The 18,013-nt window shown below is 40.5% G+C and overlaps 2 protein-coding genes across 2 annotated transcripts in view; both read right to left on the bottom strand.

Annotated features, from left to right (window-relative positions):
• The window catches only part of LOC107581403 (myosin-10-like), a 60,440-nt gene extending 55,243 nt beyond the window's left edge, over positions 1-5,197 (bottom strand). Inside the window, exons 1-2 of the mRNA XM_016266961.1 lie at positions 4,994-5,197; positions 3,395-3,769 (exon numbers count right to left, since the gene is read on the bottom strand). Coding sequence (XP_016122447.1) covers positions 3,395-3,748 — 354 coding nt within the window. The 5' untranslated portion in view covers positions 3,749-3,769; positions 4,994-5,197. The remainder of the gene's footprint in view (positions 1-3,394; positions 3,770-4,993) is intronic.
• A 3,289-nt stretch (positions 5,198-8,486) lies between these two features.
• On the bottom strand, positions 8,487-17,515 carry LOC107581315 (proliferation-associated protein 2G4-like). The gene is made up of 13 exons (XM_016266823.1): positions 17,297-17,515; positions 14,255-14,383; positions 13,962-14,067; positions 13,383-13,452; positions 12,881-12,973; positions 12,651-12,714; positions 11,033-11,111; positions 10,631-10,709; positions 10,369-10,502; positions 10,008-10,102; positions 9,802-9,929; positions 9,656-9,712; positions 8,487-8,858 (listed from the first exon to the last, which is right to left on the bottom strand). The coding sequence occupies exons 1-13, from the start codon at positions 17,379-17,381 to the stop codon at positions 8,796-8,798; spliced, it is 1,182 nt and encodes a 393-aa protein (XP_016122309.1). The 5' UTR covers positions 17,382-17,515; the 3' UTR covers positions 8,487-8,795.
• Positions 17,516-18,013: the final 498 nt, after the last annotated feature.

The raw sequence follows: 18,013 nt of genomic DNA, 5'->3' as shown, positions 1-18,013 counted from the left end.
GCTGTGAGTCAGAAGCGCCAGACTGTCCTTGCAAAGTTGGAACTGCCCCACTTTATAGAAACATTATGTCCTCTTTTGAAAGGCCAAACAAAGTAGTTTCACTTTCACAACGAAACACACAGCAGCTTGAGTAAGCTGCGCCCGGCGGATTTGACGAAGGAGGCTTGCCCAACCACATGTGACGACCCCGGGCTGCTTGTAACACTCAAAAGAGAAAGGAAAAATTGAAATCGCATCATATGACCCCTTTAATAATTATTCAAATCTGTCACTCTCCTTATCGCGATCTGTGGGCGCACAGAAAATGAGAGTTCTCAAGACTCAAAAGCACGTGCAAATGATACGTTCTGTCATCTGTCATCGCGTTATAAGTGCGGAACCTGCGGGAATGAGTATAATTATTACTCATTTCAATCCTGTGCCTGAAATTCAAGGCCTGCTCCGTGTTCTCTGCTAATAACCCGACTGTGAATGATGCGAGCAGCGTTATGTTGTCAGTGAGAAGCTGCAGCCGTGGCGGGGATGATTTTTGGTGTGCCGGCAGAACAACAACAATGTGCAATGTTTCTTTTCCCCTCATTTTTTCTAATTGACGGAAACCTGTCGTAGCGACGGAAAACTTTCATCCCTGAGTCCCCGAGTAGTATTATGTACATCATACTGCACCACAGTAATATATTTCTTATAATTTCTTTAAGCTAACCCGAACTTATATTTTGAGGGGTTGCCATGAGGAACTTGTTTCTGTAGGTCTATGTAAATGATATGAAGATAGTTTTACTCCAATGAAACAGTCAAATGCTCATGAAGTGACTCTTAGAGGGAGTCAGAGCAGTTCTGGAGGTGTTGTTCATGTATTTATGTCCTCATGTAGTGATACGACAGAAGCTGAAATCACCGCGAGCATCGCACACTGTGTAGAAAGCAAAAACGCTCGTCTGTGCCATTTACATACACAGAGACACGCAGAACATGCTGGATTCATATTTAAATAGTATTTTTGCAGCTTAATATTTACAGATACTAGTCCATATTGTGACTATTTAAGTATACTGGCCTACTTTTGATCAATTCATCCAAACTTTGACAAATTCCGTGACATTCCGGGTCATACAGTAAATTCCATTTATATGACTGGATTCCGCGATTCCGTCAGCGCTTTCCGCATCGCGAAAATCATAGATAATATTGAGGTGTTTTGCACCTTCAGTGTAACGTTAGTGGATTGCAATTTATTGCAACTTAAGCAAAGTCTGCTGCTACCTTACCTTTGAGAGACAACTAATGCGTGATCACCGAAGCAGCTTCAGTTAGCAAGCGCTTTCGGAGTGAGAGTGAATTCCGCTTTGATTGGTCTGACTCGTGACTCCCAACAAATCAGATGGGCGGTGGGTGGAGACGGCTTTAGGCCAGAGTGGTGAGTTCTGACAGGCTGCATCAGAGCCAAATAGCGCGTTTCAAAATTAAGTTATTTTATCAGCAAATCGGTTTTGAAAATGACTGATACCAATAATCATAAAAATGATTAATATCGGCGCCGATAATCGGTCGACCCCTACAATGGAGATATCGGTCTTAACATCCTGGCAGAGTTCTTACAAAAACACAAAAGATTCAACAGTTTGTGATCCTATTTTACTCATTTTTCAAATCCTGTCAAAATCTGTGAAACCTAACAAAAAAAGGAAATGAGTCAACTGATTGTTCTGCATCTCTCATGTTATGCAAGAAGCCTCTCATCAACACCAAAACTGTATAGCCTAATATCCAAGGACACTACAATGGTCTCTGTCTAAGAACTTGGTATTACAACCACTTCCTGTGTCTGTTTGCCTCTTTAAGAAGAATCGCTTTATGTATCCCCAATTGTAAGTCGCTTTGGATAAAAGCGTCTGCTAATGACTAAATGTAAATGTCATCATTCTTACTTTTTTAATTCTGATAATGGAGCAAAACAAGCCACAACTACATATTCCAGTACATTTAATGTCCCAATGTAATAGAAATAGCGGCAGATCATTTCTTCTGTATGTGACATACATCCGAGTGAAACGGATTATTGAAAAAGAAAAAGAAAAAAGTAAGGTGGGGACTTGGTTCAATTCAGCAGTTGTTGATTGGATCTGAATGAAAGTTTGCAGTCTACTGTAAGATAGGAGCTGGGTTTAAGCAGAAGAAATGAAAGCATAAGTTCAGCATACGACACCAAAAAGAAAGAAGTCTGACATTTCGCTGAAAGATCAAGGTGTGGTTTTTCAATTAAAAATTACAAGCTCAAAAAAAAAAAGTTTTAAAACCAAAGAAAAAAAAACATTTTATGATGAATATATAGAACTGGAAAATATTTGTTTAAACAAACCCATAAAGAGAAATCAAGTCTAACGTGTCATCAACCAATCATGCTATTCAAGAACAGAGGGGCGTGGGTAGGCAGAGAGAAACGCAGCAACTCCACGGCTCTGCCCACACAGCAGATATGAGAGCACATACCACACACCAGCCACGCACAGGAAAGAATATACAACCTTTAAGTAAATATATAACATTATGCTTCCATTTTGTGGGCTACATTTCTTCAAACATAAACATTAGCCGACAGTAATAAGGAAGCTGAGAAATTTGAGAAATGCAGGTGCTATCAACAATCAATCTGACATCTTGACATCTCACAGATATTACAAGCCAGCTGCAGCTCGATGCAAAACACAAAGGTCCTGTTATAAAACTTCAGGTTTTACTAGGCCAAGCATGGGCCTCTACAGCTAATTACTGTAGCCTATAAGATGGGAGCACAGCAACCACATGGAACAGAGGCTTAAAAACCAAAAAATGCAGGGAACTAGCCTTACAATCCAGCCTGACTGTTTTCCACTAAGTGGGTGTGGGAGAGTGGTCTGCACCCTCTCATCATTGTGTAAAATGACAACAGCGCCCGCTTTCATAACGCCTGAAGTGCAGCCAATCGAGATGATCTCTGTTACCGACAACCTAGAAAAGCTTTCAATGTTGGGAAATGAAAAGTTAAACTGGATAAATTCCATCCAGTGTTTTAAAGGATGTAACTGGGTGGTAATATCAACAGAAGTGTGAAGACAAGTGGCTGCTCTCATGGAGATTTCATAATAACTTCATAGCAGCTCCTTCACACTTGGGGAATGGAGGAAATGATGGGGCTACACCTCCAAACAGCTTGCTTCACACTCTCTTTGTTTGCAGAAACAAAATGCAGAAAATAAAAGTTGACTTTTCACCGAAATTAACAAGGAACATCATCAGATCAATCAATGATCAAAATAATCATTAGTTGCAGCCCTACTCCCAACGTAAACCTGCAAAAACCAAGGTAGAAAAGTCTGCAACTTGAAAGCAAATGGATTATCATCATCACACTTACATATATGAGCCCAGAGTAGTAGCGATCTTTCAAGTTGTGTAAAACAGATGCTTCATTCAGGCAGGTGAGTTCTGCCATATCCTCCACTTTGCTGAACTTGGGCGGGTTCATCTTCTGGATGTCATCTTTGTTCACCAGGGCCTTCTTGCCATTTTCAGCCAGCTCAACGAGCACCTCCTCTCCACGTTCCTCTCGGATGCTGGCCGCCTCGAACCCATGCCGTTCAGAAGGAACCCACACCAGCTTCTTGGCCGTCCAGTCTGCCTGGTTAGCTGGGTTGTAGACCATGGCCCGATCCACAAAGAGGTACCGCTCGGGGTCCTCTTGCCCGCTCCGCTGCGCCATCTCCGGCATGAGGAACTAAAAATAGGCCACCTGGAAAAAGAGTTCGAGAGAGTTAGTGATGGAAGAGCAGAGATTCACTTCAAATGTATGCGATATGACACAGCCGTGGCATAGGAGTATAAAGGGTCAATATTTCATTGGTTTTACATGGATATAGCCGAGAACATTCAATTTGCAAATACTATGCAGCATTCACTTCATCTATGGTTAACATTTTAAACCAGTCCTTATTGTAAAAATAAAACAGCTGTAGTAGTTTTTCTGGCATACATTCATAAGATGGATCTTATCTATGCACAATCAGCTTGTAACACTCCAAAGAGAAAGGAAAACTTGAAATCGCATCATATGACCCCTTTAAACTACTGTGTGGATTTATCTCTCACACCTTACCAGTTCACTATTAGTTAACATTCGTCAAATACTGCATTTTTGGAACATGCAGCTAGAGAAAGTTCATACTGTCATGAATCAGCTGCATATAAAACATTGTCTAAATCAGTTTACACATACTAGTTAATGTAAGTTTAATATGCATCACCTCCAGTGGCCTTTCACAGTCGCATTAGCAAAAAAACAACCCGATAACAGCAAGAGCCAGATGGTCTCGGTTTACTCTGGCCTACAACTGGACTAAGAGTTACTGTAATTTTCACAGAGAGAAAAAAATAAGGCTAAAATAAGGCACAAAAATGGGTCATGTCTGTTATTTCACAGATGAGAGCCATTATACGCGTGATGAATCCCGGTAACGTTCAACTGAAGCGGGGCCGGACAGTCCTTCAAAAATTCATTCAATGATAAACCACCTCAAAAACACCCTTCTAACGGTCACGGTCTCAAAAAATAATTTGAAATTATTACCAACAAATATGCCACATTAGTACGTATACAAATAAAGCGACGAGGTGGCCGTTAACTGAGATAACACGAGCTGAAGTTCGCGCCTGCAAACCGGGAGCTGCACGCGACTCCTCCTCATCACCATCTCCCGTTATATGGCCCGTGGCGAGGCGGACAAACGATTTATAAGTGCATTAGCCGACATACGGTGCTCGGGGCTGCCCAAAGGAAAAGGATTGTTCAATTTGGAAATGTATTTATCTGCTTAAAAGAACCGCAATAACAAACTCGCTAACGTGGGCTAAGCGCTAGCTCTCCCCGCTGCTTGAAAAGTAACGTTAATGCGAAAAATAATCCGTTATACGGCAACGGAGGATAAACGGGCCAAAATGAAAAGACGCATGAACTTACCACACGGGCTGTCAGCGATGAGACCTCACGGTACGTGCACGAAGAGATGAATGAGCTGCTATCCAGCGCGTCCAGTTTTTATAATCCAGCTCTTTTGAAAGTCGGCCAAATATTCCCTTGTTTCGCCCCTTTGCACTGATGCCACCGTCCGCAGCCCTGCTCCTCTTCTCTGAACTCCTCAACCGAACTCAGCATCGCGCTCTCTTGCGCCCGCCTCTCCGTCGCCCTCCGGTCACGCCCACCGGCTCCTTACGGATCGGGGATTGGATTGTAACGGGCCTTGACCACGAGCTATTGGTTTGTTATCATAACCCCCCCCCCCGTGGACGATTGTGTCTGGTCTTTGGCGTTTATCGATTTGAATAATAACATGTTTCAGTCTCTAGTAAACTGGAAGACTTGGATCACGCAACTGAATGAACTTCAACATGGATTTGATAGTCTGGGCCGCACAGCTCCATCTGTTGTCATATATAAAAAAACCTACTTTAGCATTCAAAGGATTTCCCCCCCCCCCCCCCAGCAAAAAGTGATTGTTCATGCAAGCTTTCTTCTGTCTAGCGGGAGCTGCATCCATAGAAATACGTTGGTTGCAAGGCCGCGAGCGTGAAATAATGACCAAAATAGGGCAGTGTATCTTTTTAATAGATACACGAACTGAACAATATTCAAAATTATGAATTAAAATTAGCATGTATAAAAGCGGAAATAATGTTAAATAATAGGCGAAATAATAATAAAAAATAATAGCTACCAAATATATTTAATAGTAAATTATAAGTATGAAACGGTGACGCATAGAAAATCTAGCTATCTTGACGTTTACAACCTCATTCAGACTCATTTCCGAGTCGATTCTTTCGAACGGTTCGTTTCAGAGAACTGTTTTTAAACGATTCAGCAACACCCTGGCATCCCATTTTAACATACTCAGCTTTTTTAGGTTATTTATTTATTTATTTGTATCTGTTTTGTATGTGTGCTGATAAAACTAAACTAGTAAGATCAAGCTGTGGATATATTTCGAGTACAGTACATTGAAACCTTTCTCCACTTGCTGTCGTTTCGGAACTTGTACAGAATCAGCGAAAAGATCCGACTCCTATGATTCGTTTAAAAAAAAAATCCGAAATCTCTAGCATATCAGGGTAAATGATTAAATGGATAAAACAATTTCCTTTACTAAACTTTTATTTGTAACTAAGTTCATGTATACCTGTCTTGTCACAGGTAAGTGGTTGCGGAATTAGACATTTTAGCTATTGCTAGTTTTAAGTATTGTCGTGGACGATTGTGTCTGGTCTTTGGCGTTTATCGATTTGAATAATAACATGTTTCAGTCTCTAGTAAACTGGAAGACTTGGATCACGCATCTGAATGAACTTCAACATGGATTTGATAGTCTGGGCCGCACAGCTCCATCTGTTGTCATATATTAAAAAACCTACTTTAGCATTCAAAGGATTTCAAACTTCTCCCTACTGGAGACAGAAATAAAGCGCTAGACGTATAATTATCTGGTTTATAAACAGTACATCGACACAAAACCTTCAAAAAGTTCCTGTTATTTTCTCAGAGCTATTACAAATGTAATAGCGTCTAAATGACTTATTCATAACTAGCATAGAACTCAGATTACACAACCCTAGTGCACAAACTATACAAAGGCTTGGCATAAAGTGTGTGCATTTGTACAATTGACGATGCCAATCTTAAAGAAAGTATAGTCAAACTTATGTTTTATTTCATTAGTTGTAAAATAGTTCCATATGATGGTTCGTACTACAAAATCCAAACCTCCAGCCTCCTTTGCCACATACACCTTTACAATCTGGAAACAGAACAAAAGTCACAATCATTTCAAAAGATGTATTGAACCAGCATCAACTACGTCCCAAATAATAGGACTGATCCAGAAATGCTCTAGAGCCACTTCCCATCACCTCTCCTGAAATAACTGCACTGACTGGATTGTAAAATGACACTGGCGAAGCTTCTCAATCCAATCCGAGCCTAGTTTTGAGCTGTATATCCAGTCAAACAGACACTCTATTGCTTGTAGATTAAGTGATCATATGTTGGCCCTTGGCAAGTGGAAGTTATAACCTTTTTCAGTGGGTTGAAGTAGCTTTAGTGTATCTTGGACCAGAACTTTAACCAATAAACCAGTTTCTAATATTAACTTGAATTATTACAACTTAAAATGTGTTTGGAAAATCTCCCTGCATCGACAAAAGATAATTAGACATTAAAATGTGGAGGGGGAAAAAAGAAAATGGGCAGGAATAAAGTATGACCAATACATTCCCTAATGTCATCTTCAAATGTGACACTTGTGGAAAGGGATGGCAGTTAAGAGAAAAAGTGTGAGTTAATCTTAAGTTAACTTAATCTTCCCCTTGTGTGAGTGCTTAGGAATTCTATACACTGGATTCCAATTCTAATGCCCCTGTAAGACATCAAATTCTCCACCCTAATTGTACAAAACTACTTCTCAGATAAGAGAGATGTTTTTCTTCAGAACCCTGAGAAATAGCTGCAAATCGAATTTGTTTCGTTCCCAAACCCCTTAATCTAATGTAATGCCAAGAAAGTATAGTCAAACTTATGTTTTATTTCATTAGTTGTAAAATAGTTCCATATGATGGTTCGTACTACAAAATCCAAACCTCCAGCCTCCTTTGCCACATACACCTTTACAATCTGGAAACAGAACAAAAGTCACAATCATTTCAAAAGATGTATTGAACCAGCATCAACTACGTCCCAAATAATAGGACTGATCCAGAAATGCTCTAGAGCCACTTCCCATCACCTCTCCTGAAATAACTGCACTGACTGGATTGTAAAATGACACTGGCGAAGCTTCTCAATCCAATCCGAGCCTAGTTTTGAGCTGTATATCCAGTCAAACAGACACTCTATTGCTTGTAGATTAAGTGATCATATGTTGGCCCTTGGCAAGTGGAAGTTATAACCTTTTTCAGTGGGTTGAAGTAGCTTTAGTGTATCTTGGACCAGAACTTTAACCAATAAACCAGTTTCTAATATTAACTTGGATTATTACAATTTAAAATGTGTTTGGAAAATCTCCCTGCATCGACAAAAGATAATTAGACATTAAAATGTGGAGGGGGAAAAAAGAAAATGGGCAGGAATAAAGTATGACCAATACATTCCCTAATGTCATCTTCAAATGTGACACTTGTGGAAAGGGATGGCAGTTAAGAGAAAAAGACTTAATCTTCCCCTTGTGTGAGTGCTTAGGAATTCTATACACTGGATTCCAATTCTAATGCCCCTGTAAGACATCAAATTCTCCACCCTAATTGTACAAAACTACTTCTCAGATAAGAGAGATGTTTTTCTTCAGAACCCTGAGAAATAGCTGCAAATCGAATTTGTTTCGTTCCCAAACCACTTAATCTAATGTAATGCCGTTTCAAACGAAGCTTTGGGCCACATGAAGCATTTCAAAACAGTCACCAGTACATGTTGTGAAAAACGCAACTCTACAAAAGAATTGCGAAGCTTTTTTAATTACATTTTGAAAAAGGCATTGCGTTCCAGTTGAAATGTAAATCGAGTGCTTCAAAAGAGTTAATAGATTCATTATGAAAGTACAAATTTGTTTGAACTCGCTTATAGTCCAAATCTAAATGACATTTCTCCGTAACAGGGGGAGGCAGAAACGCTTAAACACAGGCTTCAACAGTGACTCTTGATCAAATCTGATGAGGATAAACAGTAGGGCGAGAGTGAAATGCTGACGTTTTCGGGAGAGGATGGAGTTGAGTCGCATCTATTTAGCTGCAACTTCATTCTCAGCTGGTTGGCCTGTAGCGGTCTCTGCAGTTTTGGAGGCCTATAGCAAAAGACATCAGAAAGACACATGAATGAAGAGTACTGACTGATGGTACTCAATTATGCAAAATAACCAGAATTCCATGACAGTTTAAAAAGTTAAAATGCACCCATAAAAACCTGCATGGCTGTCATGCCTTTGTGCAGGCTGACGATGACGGTTTTTCATATAATTAGAATGAATGTGGACAGTCAAGCTCCAAAATGACCAAAGCACCATAAGTCTGAAGGCCTGTTCACACCAAGGATGATAACTATAACAATATAAGCATCGTAAAACTATAATGAAACAATCTATGAGAATAGGAAGTCCATACCACAACTATAACAATAACGACACAGAGGAATGATATTTTAAAACACATTCAGAATGATTTTTACCAGCTGATGAATAATAAACACACTGACAGCCAATCAGAATGCATCCTGCTTGAGCATTTAAAGATGCAGATGACATAACTGCAGGGATGCTTATGATAAACAGAATGTTAGTATGGATGCAATACATTTATCATTCTTGGTGTGAACAGGCTTTAATCCATAGAACCTGCATGCCATATTCCATTATCTGAAGCCATATAATAGTGATGTGGGAAACACAAACTAAAAATGTAAGAAATTTCTGTTGAACCTAGTTTCTTACAGGAGTGCAAATGATCTGTACAGAAATCGAGATTGCCATCTTTCTAATGGCTTAAAAGCTTCTTTCTTCTTGTTTCATTCTATTGAGCTTCTCATTTAGCGTTTTTTGTTTGGGAACAACATGAGGATTGTTCCCTCTTAAAGCAAAGGCCTCACCTTCTTTTTCTTCTTCTTCTTCTGTGCTTTGCGACTTGCAGAACTCTGGATCAGAGACTGAAAATGACAGAAGAAACCAAGACATCATGGTAGGAAAAACCTTCATTTATAGCCAATTTAAATAGAATAGATGGGTCTAAACATACCTTCAGTTCAGGATCCTGAACATCATATTCAGACTTGTAGAGTTCCTCTTCAAATGGTCCACTGGTGATTCTCAAGGGCCCATTGGCCATCAGCAGCACTGTGAACTTAAACTGAGCCACAAATTCACCTAAAGACAGAAACAGGTGAAAAAGACAGATTTACCAGGTAAAGAAAGAAGAAATGCCGCAATGGTAATGAAACTGACCTTCTTTCTCATTCAGCACACTAAAAGGCTGCAGAAGCTCATGTTTGGCACACTCCACCACTCCCAAACGAGCCTTTCCTTCATCCTCAAACGCCCTGCAGGACACAAAGTCTACTTTGTTTATCGAATCACCATGAAATCTAAACCATCGATTTTTCCACCAAGTGTTAAAGTCATTGTCCTAGCATTCTCATGTGATACTACAAATATAAAGCACACACGTCATCAAAAATCAACAGCATTGTTCTCACATCATTTGAGCCTGCTTCATTCATCGAAGAACAGAATATCTCATTCAGATGCACTTCTTGATTTAGCCAATTAGAAACCAAACAAATTGGAGGATAGTGCTGCTGCCCACCTAAGAGTGAAGGGCATAGCGTCAAAGCGCCTCTCCACCTCGCTGAAGAACATTCTTGAGGTCTTCATTTTCAGCCCATACTGCTTACTGGGGTCCCGTTTGTAGATGGTTGTCCTCTGACCGCCATCTCTTGCCTATTGGTGAAATCATACAGGTTAAATGGCCATTTGTCTCTACGGTATACAATCAAATCTATTTCATTACAACCATGCAGAACAGATTTAAAATGCCAGGTGTCATTCATAAATGTGTGAATACTTACCTTTCCCTCTCCTGTGCTGATCAGCACATCCACGGCATAAACTTCATGAACTTCAAACTCTGCCTTCTCGTGGTCCTTCCTGTTATGAGACAAACCGTGGAGATTATTGTGCTTGCCCCTGACAATCTCTCTACTGATTGCTATTAACATGTTTCATATGTAATTGCTTGCTTCTTAAGTCAAAAGAATCCACCCATAAACATTGATAAGAAGCCATTTTTTAATAATACTAAAATACTTATCCCACCTTTAACTGCAGATATTGTAAGTAAGCCATTTGTTGATGACCAATTTTTCCAAAATGTATAAACACTGTGGCTCTGAGGTGTCATAAAAATGTGCTTGCTTGGATAGAGATGTTTGAGAACATTAAGAAATTCAATATTCAGGTTTGTTTTATACCTTTGCTGATCTGTAGGGTTCTGGATAATGGTCTTTTCTCCATCAATAACATGTTGCTTTAGTTGATGGGACAGCATACCTAACCATGAACAAAAGAGAAGAACTGTGAATAACGGCACATGCACATATGTGAACAATGGGCAGATCACAGTCAGACATTCCTGCTGGCACCTGCAGGTACTTTGGGTTGTTTGTCTTTGATGTTTTATGTGATTAAATACAATTAAAGGGTTAGTTCAACTCAAATGAAACATGTTTATGCTTCAGTTTATCATATTTGGTGTTCTTCATGTATGTGTGTTGTTATATGGATCGATTCATATGGATCACTCTTAAAATCTATTTATGAACTTCTTAATGCATCAAAGTTTTGGTTCCAAGGACTTTCAAAGTAGGGACAAAAATCTCTCAGGTTTCATTAAAAATAACTTTTTGTATTTCAAAAATAAACGAAAGTGTGGGTTTGGAATGACAGAATTTGATGACATTTTTGGGTGAACTGTCCCTTTAAAGGTGACATATTATGCCCCTTTTTACAATATGTAATATAAGTCTCTGGTGTCCCCAGAATGTGTCCTCCAAAATACTCCACAGATCATTTATTATATAATTTTGAAAATGCATATTTTGAGTGGAAGCAGAAACACGCTGTTTTTCGGGTCTGTGTCTTTAAATGCAAATGAGCTGCTGCTCCCCGCCCCCCTTTCCAGAATAGAGCTGCGCATTCACAGCTCGTACCTGCTAAAAACATCTGTTTTGGTTCTGATTATCATGCTGAAATCATGCGTTGTAAACCATATGAGTTTAAACTTCAGATATACGGTTTTCTGAGAGCACACATCCGAAGCACACGGACAGAAAGCGGCTGTCACAGCAAGCGAGTACTAAACTAAGTTCTCATTCACACACAAGCTTACGTTAAAAACACACGAGTTACAAAAACAGTCGGTTATGTCTGTGAAGGAAAATAGTTGGGAAATAAATAGCTTGTTTATTTTTGATCTGTGTGGCAGCTGCAGTATACAGTAAATACATTAATAAATCCACTGCTCTGTTGTCTCCTCTGAGGCTGGGACTCTAAACAGTGTTCTGTGCTCGTCTGTGCAGCCAAAGGCAGAACAGTTAGCATGTTTTGCTCAAACTTTCGCCATGGCATTAGAACTGGTACACCGTTGTCGCTTGCGAAATCAAAATGACGGCGCCGTGGGTGGAAACTTACAGATTAAGGGGCGGTAATATTATAATGAGATCCCTTTGCCACGTCACCAAGGGAGCGAAATCAGACTCGCTCGTTTTCTCAGACGCTTGCAGAAAAAGGCTTACCAAAACAAAGTGATTGGGTTAATCTTTTTTACGTTTCCTTGGTCGGTAGATGCACCAGGGACCTGATTCTAGCACTTAAAACCTGGAAAAGTCAGATTTTCATGATATGTCACCTTTAAAGCAAATATCAGATATCAAGCCAGTCCCATTTTTGTACAAATAATGAGTTTTCATTCTCAGTTTTGCGGAGTAATGAGTTTACTAACCACACCTTCAAACTCCACAATACTCTCTGGATGGATAACGTTTTAATTGCGGATGGGCTTTCTCAAATTATATAACAGCCATAACTTACCCTCAATTGGATTGCACTTGAATGACTGAGCAATCTTATTCCAGGCCTCTGTTACTTGAGTGTTCTTCAGAGGTAAATGGGGCAGACAAAAAAGACAACACTTTTATATAAGACATACTGAACTATTCTGTGCAATCTTGTGTTGAGGTGCTTTCAACTCATGTTCTCATAGATGTTTAAAATCTTCAACCTTAACTATTTGCCTCTTTAATTGTGAAGCATGTACTAACCTGGTTGCCGGGTTTGACGAGACGCAAAGCTGCTTCCGCACACAGGTGTGCTGCTTTGATGACATCAGCCTTCCTTCCTGTCACAGGTGCTTCCTGAAAGAAATTAAAATCACATCACAAAATTACAGGATAATGTACATTCAGCCGGAAAGTCACTAGTTTTGTGTCAGCGTTTATTGTTGCAATTATCATGACGCTACTTAACAAATAAATGGTCATTTTGGTTGACTTATATTATGCAGTAGAGTAAACAGACCAATATGAGTGAAATGAAACTAGCATAGCCATGAAAAAAAACTGTTTGCCTGGGATGGCGGAAACTTTTCAAACGTTTGAGACCATGAAATGATACGATTGACCAATTAGTAGCAAATTTTCCAGAGAGGTGTGTGAGTATTATCATATTATAATTGCACTTTTAGGCATCCATACAGCCATGACACTTTATAAAATGCGAAACGTAGTAACAGTGGGGAAGAAAAGCATATATATGCACACGAACCTTAGTAGCTCCAATAACAAAGCTATGGGCCACGTTGGAGATGAAGCCGTCGACATGTACTCCTAAATCACTGTTGAGAGAAAAGAGAAGTTTAGGAGAGAAAATATAAAAACATGCATACAGGTGCAGGGAAACCTGAGCAAAACCTATGTGCTTTCAGAGAACAACGCAAAGAAACAGCAAAACTTTGAGCACCTTCAAATTAATACAATAAAAATGGTTTTTAAAACGAAGTACCAGACCATAAATGTCTTGCCGTAACAGGAAATACATTGACACAGACAATTACAGGTTCTATAAGAGATTCCAGAACACTTTTTCGTTGCAGAGTCTACATTAAAAACACTTAAATCAATTACGTGTAATATTTACGTGCAAAGTTGCATGTGTGGATCACAAAGAAACAAGGGAACAAGCAGGAAGACACAATCGGAAGGGATAGAGACGGAGAGTGGAGAACACGGCAGACAAGATGGGCCGAGTAAGAGGAAGGAGAGTGACTTGAGGACAAGGAGAGGAAGGAAAAGACATGGGGAGGTTAGACACACGCAGACGAACTGGAGAGGGGAGTTTGCCTACATTTTGACCAAATCTCCATCTTTCAGCGTGTAGTCAGGGTCGCTCTTCAGGGGAGAGAAGTGGCAGACACAGTTATTGACTGACACACTGGTGGGGAACGCAATGCCTGCAAGAAAGGACAACCACCAATCCTCAACAAAAGACCTTCTGCATAATGTGTGAGGAGAGAGATATATCAAACGAGGCCTGCAGATTTCTCTGGACCGATCTATTCTGAATGGGCTCAATTTAAAGCCCACTCACACTCTCTTATGAACCACAAGCATTTAGTCACATCTGCATCTCTGTCTCACCTTTCTTCGTGTCCTTCTCCTTCTTAAAGACCTTCCCAGTCTCTGCCATGATGAAAGCATCTCCTTTCTCACAGAGGCTGAGAACTGAAACTCCTGGTTTGGCAGCATCGATGACGACCCTCAGCGCATCTAAAAAGAGAAGAACGAGACCAATATTTATGGGCAAAAAAACTCCATTGTCTATAGGGTTTTGATGTTAGGCTCACAAAGACGTCACTTTCCAACCAAGCAGCTTTCGGTTGGTCAGCATGGTGAATGTGCACGACCAACCTGAACCCCTTGCAAAATCTGCACATGAAAATCTTTTGAGCTTCAAGATCACATGGATCGCTATTGAAATGACTGGACTTCGCCTGGACGGCACCTTCAAAATGTTATTCAGAAAACTGAAAGGAGTAATACGCACAGTAAATGGAAGTCCAACTAATCCTTCTAATATCATAATTGGTCATCGTCATCTAAATAAACAGGCTTTTGAAAGGGAGAAGCAACATTTATAGTATGTTTTATTGCTGATGTCAAAGGCTGTGCATTAATTCAAACTGAACAGTAGGCCATTTCTGTGCAAAAGTATTGCTCACTTGTTAGAAACCATAATCAAATTAGGCATTTTCCAACATGGACTGGTTGTGTGATATGCTTTCATCCTCAACACTATACAACTTCAAAAAAATGACCCAGACTACATTAAACAAGGCTTGCATTGAGAATAAACATGCTTTGTGCAAATAACAATGGCTGCATTCGAAATTGCACACTTCCCTGCTATACAGTATGCGAACTAGGGCTGCACGATAAATCGAAATGGAATCGAGATCGCGATTCGACAGAAGCTGCGATTGTCACGCGCATCTTTCAGTGAAGCACGGTTCTGTGATCAGCAGTAAATCTCCATCCAAAGGCCAGAGGGCGCTCTCGCGCTGAAACTCCAAATACGCCTCGCAATCTGCGTCTGCAATTTTTTTTTGCGTAACTTGTCCGTGAACTACGGCTATGTGTAGTAAATTCTGCTCCATCTGAAAGCACGTGATGATGATTTCCTGCTGATTACAGAACCGGCATTACTAACAAAATGCGCATGACATTCGCATTCGATTAATCGTGCAGCCCTAATGCGAACATAGTATGTCTGAATTCATAGTATTCATAAAACAGCAGGCAACAAGTACCTGGATAGCCTACTATTTCCAACTGAAGTTCACATCCAGTGGACACTTTACTATCCCATGAGGCCACTGGAGAGCATTTGTAAATGCCAGTGAAGTGAAGCAACTGATGCTGTTCGGTCACATGACGATGACAAAACTACGGCTGCAAAGCGATTAATCGATTCAAAATAAAGTTTGTTTACATACTATGTGTGTACTGTGCATATTTGAGAACATATTTTACCTTAATATATACATGTTTGTGTATTTACATATACATAATAAACATACACAGTACACACATATAGTATGTAAACAAACGTTTATTTTGATCGATTAATCGTTTTGCAGCCCTAGAGAACATACTGCATTCATACTATAGAACATTTTTTTAATGGTTGCAAAATTCTTAAGCCTTTAAGAACATCATTTTGGTGTGCATTTTTGAATGCAGCTGATGTTTCGCACGTTGATTATTGCCTGTTGAAAGCATGAAACCACAAATTCGGGAGGTATTTAAGGGGTGGTCACACCAGACTTTAAGCACGCTAAATTTCTTCAGACACTACAACAGTTGTATTCATAGATTGTGTTTTTTTACAGGTCATGCTGTGACGCATCAATCTTCTATTGGTCACATATCTTCACGTGGCACGAGCTCAGAGGTCAGAACACAGCGAAATGCTAAACTTCTTCACACTGAGCTTGTGTTCCACCTCCAGCATTCGCATACATTTGAATAGAAGCGAAGAGAGTGAAAAGTGCAGTTTGACACACATTTAGAAACCATAATGGTTCAAGATGTAATGTAAACACTTCTTAACATCAGATTTTAGTGAAAACTTTTATGCAAAAAAAAAAACCCATTTAATTAGGGTCCTGAAAGAAAACTAGTTGATATGATATGCAAGTCGTGGCCTGATGGTTAGCGAGTCGGACTTGTAACCCAAAGGTTGCAGGTTTGAGTCTCGTACCGGCAGGGATTGTAGGTGGGGGGAGTGAATGTACAGCGCTCTCTTCCACCTTCAATACCACGACTGAGGTGCCCTTGAACAAGGCACCGAACCCCCAACTGCTCCCCAGGCGCCACAGCATAAATGGCTGCCCACTGCTCCGGGTGTGTGTTCATGGTGTGTGTGTGTGCACTTTGGATGGGTTAAATGCAGAGCACTAATTCCGAGTATGGGTCACATACTTGGCCACATGTCACGTCCCTTTCAAATAACAGGTGCTTGAGCTTGGAGATTGGAGATTAGAGCTACTAATTTAGTCTCAACAATGAAGTTTGAAACAATTGTGGCATAACTAAAAGTACAAAACCTGGAATCACTGGAGCTCAGAGTACTGCACGACCATTCAAGTTCACAGTGCAAAAAAAAAAAATCCAATGCTCTGGAGTGCTAATGTCAAAAGCCCTGTCAGCATCACCTCACCAGCTAAAGTTCACCTCCATGCTGTTCACTCCCTGTGAGAGCAACGCTGACAGATGGGATGTGAAAGCTCTGTCACAGTAAGGCAGCAGTGGACATATTCATCCAGACAGCTCACTAATAACCCGTGCCTTTGAGGACTAGCCTCTACCAGCTGGCAATGCCAGAGCCACAAGTGTCCACTGACATGCACTGAGGGCTAATGCTAGCTAGCATTAGCTCCAGAATGAGTCCCTCCGTTCTGTAGGACTGCAAAAAAGTATACGGGCTTTATAGACATGTACAAGAGGAACAGCTATGCATTTAGAGGAGGTCTCAAGCGGCTGCATGCTGCGTAGGCCAGCGCATCGGGGTCTCGTGTCCCACGCCGCTCATTGCGTCCTAACACATGGCATGCGTGAGAAAGCAGCGTGGAGGCCCGTGTCACCGACTCTGCACCTCCAGCACTCAAACGTCAAACTCACGGTTGGCGATGTCACCGCCCATCTTGTACTTGGTCACGACCAAGTCCTCGGCGACGGTCTGCTCTTGCTGCTCGTCGTCGGACATCGTTGCACAGGCTTCCGAAGCGTCTCTCTGGCTGTACGATGAGCGGACAGCAGAAATCAGTCACACTACCACCAGGCGGCTCGCCGACCGTCCAGCTCCGCCCACGGCCTCCACGCACAGCGTAGCCACGCCCACTACGCAGCCGCATCACAGGTGTCGTCATATACGATGGCGCCAAAACCAACCGAGGCTTTTGGATGTTTTCCAAAAAAGGGCACAATAGTAAAATGTACAATACAGATGGTTTCAAAGCAGCTTCACAAGTACTAAACATGAAAATAACTTTCATTATGAAACGACTCTACAGATGACTATAGTGTTATTATCTAACTCAATTCTGTTCAAGTTTTTGTGACCCTGGACCACAAAACTAGTCATAAGGGTCGATTTTTTTTAAGGGAAAATACTTCAGTTTGATATGTGTGTACAAAACTATAGTTTTGTCATAAAAGCTTGTTTACTGGCCATTTCATTTGAAACATAACACAAGTACTTCATTATGATTTGTTCAGAAGGCATGCACAACAAACTCCTCATAGAAAAACAACTTTACCCCAATTCAATCATCATGCTATTCAACTGACATCATCATTTTATAAATTCCAAATACCTCAGATTAGACGTATTTTGAA

Source organism: Sinocyclocheilus grahami, unplaced genomic scaffold, assembly GCF_001515645.1.
Source record: "Sinocyclocheilus grahami isolate Dianchi unplaced genomic scaffold, SAMN03320097.WGS_v1.1 scaffold34.1, whole genome shotgun sequence".
Classification (NCBI taxonomy): domain Eukaryota; kingdom Metazoa; phylum Chordata; class Actinopteri; order Cypriniformes; family Cyprinidae; genus Sinocyclocheilus; species Sinocyclocheilus grahami.
The sequence above is the reverse complement of the archived record's forward strand: the minus strand, read 5'-3'. Positions and strand labels throughout refer to the sequence as shown.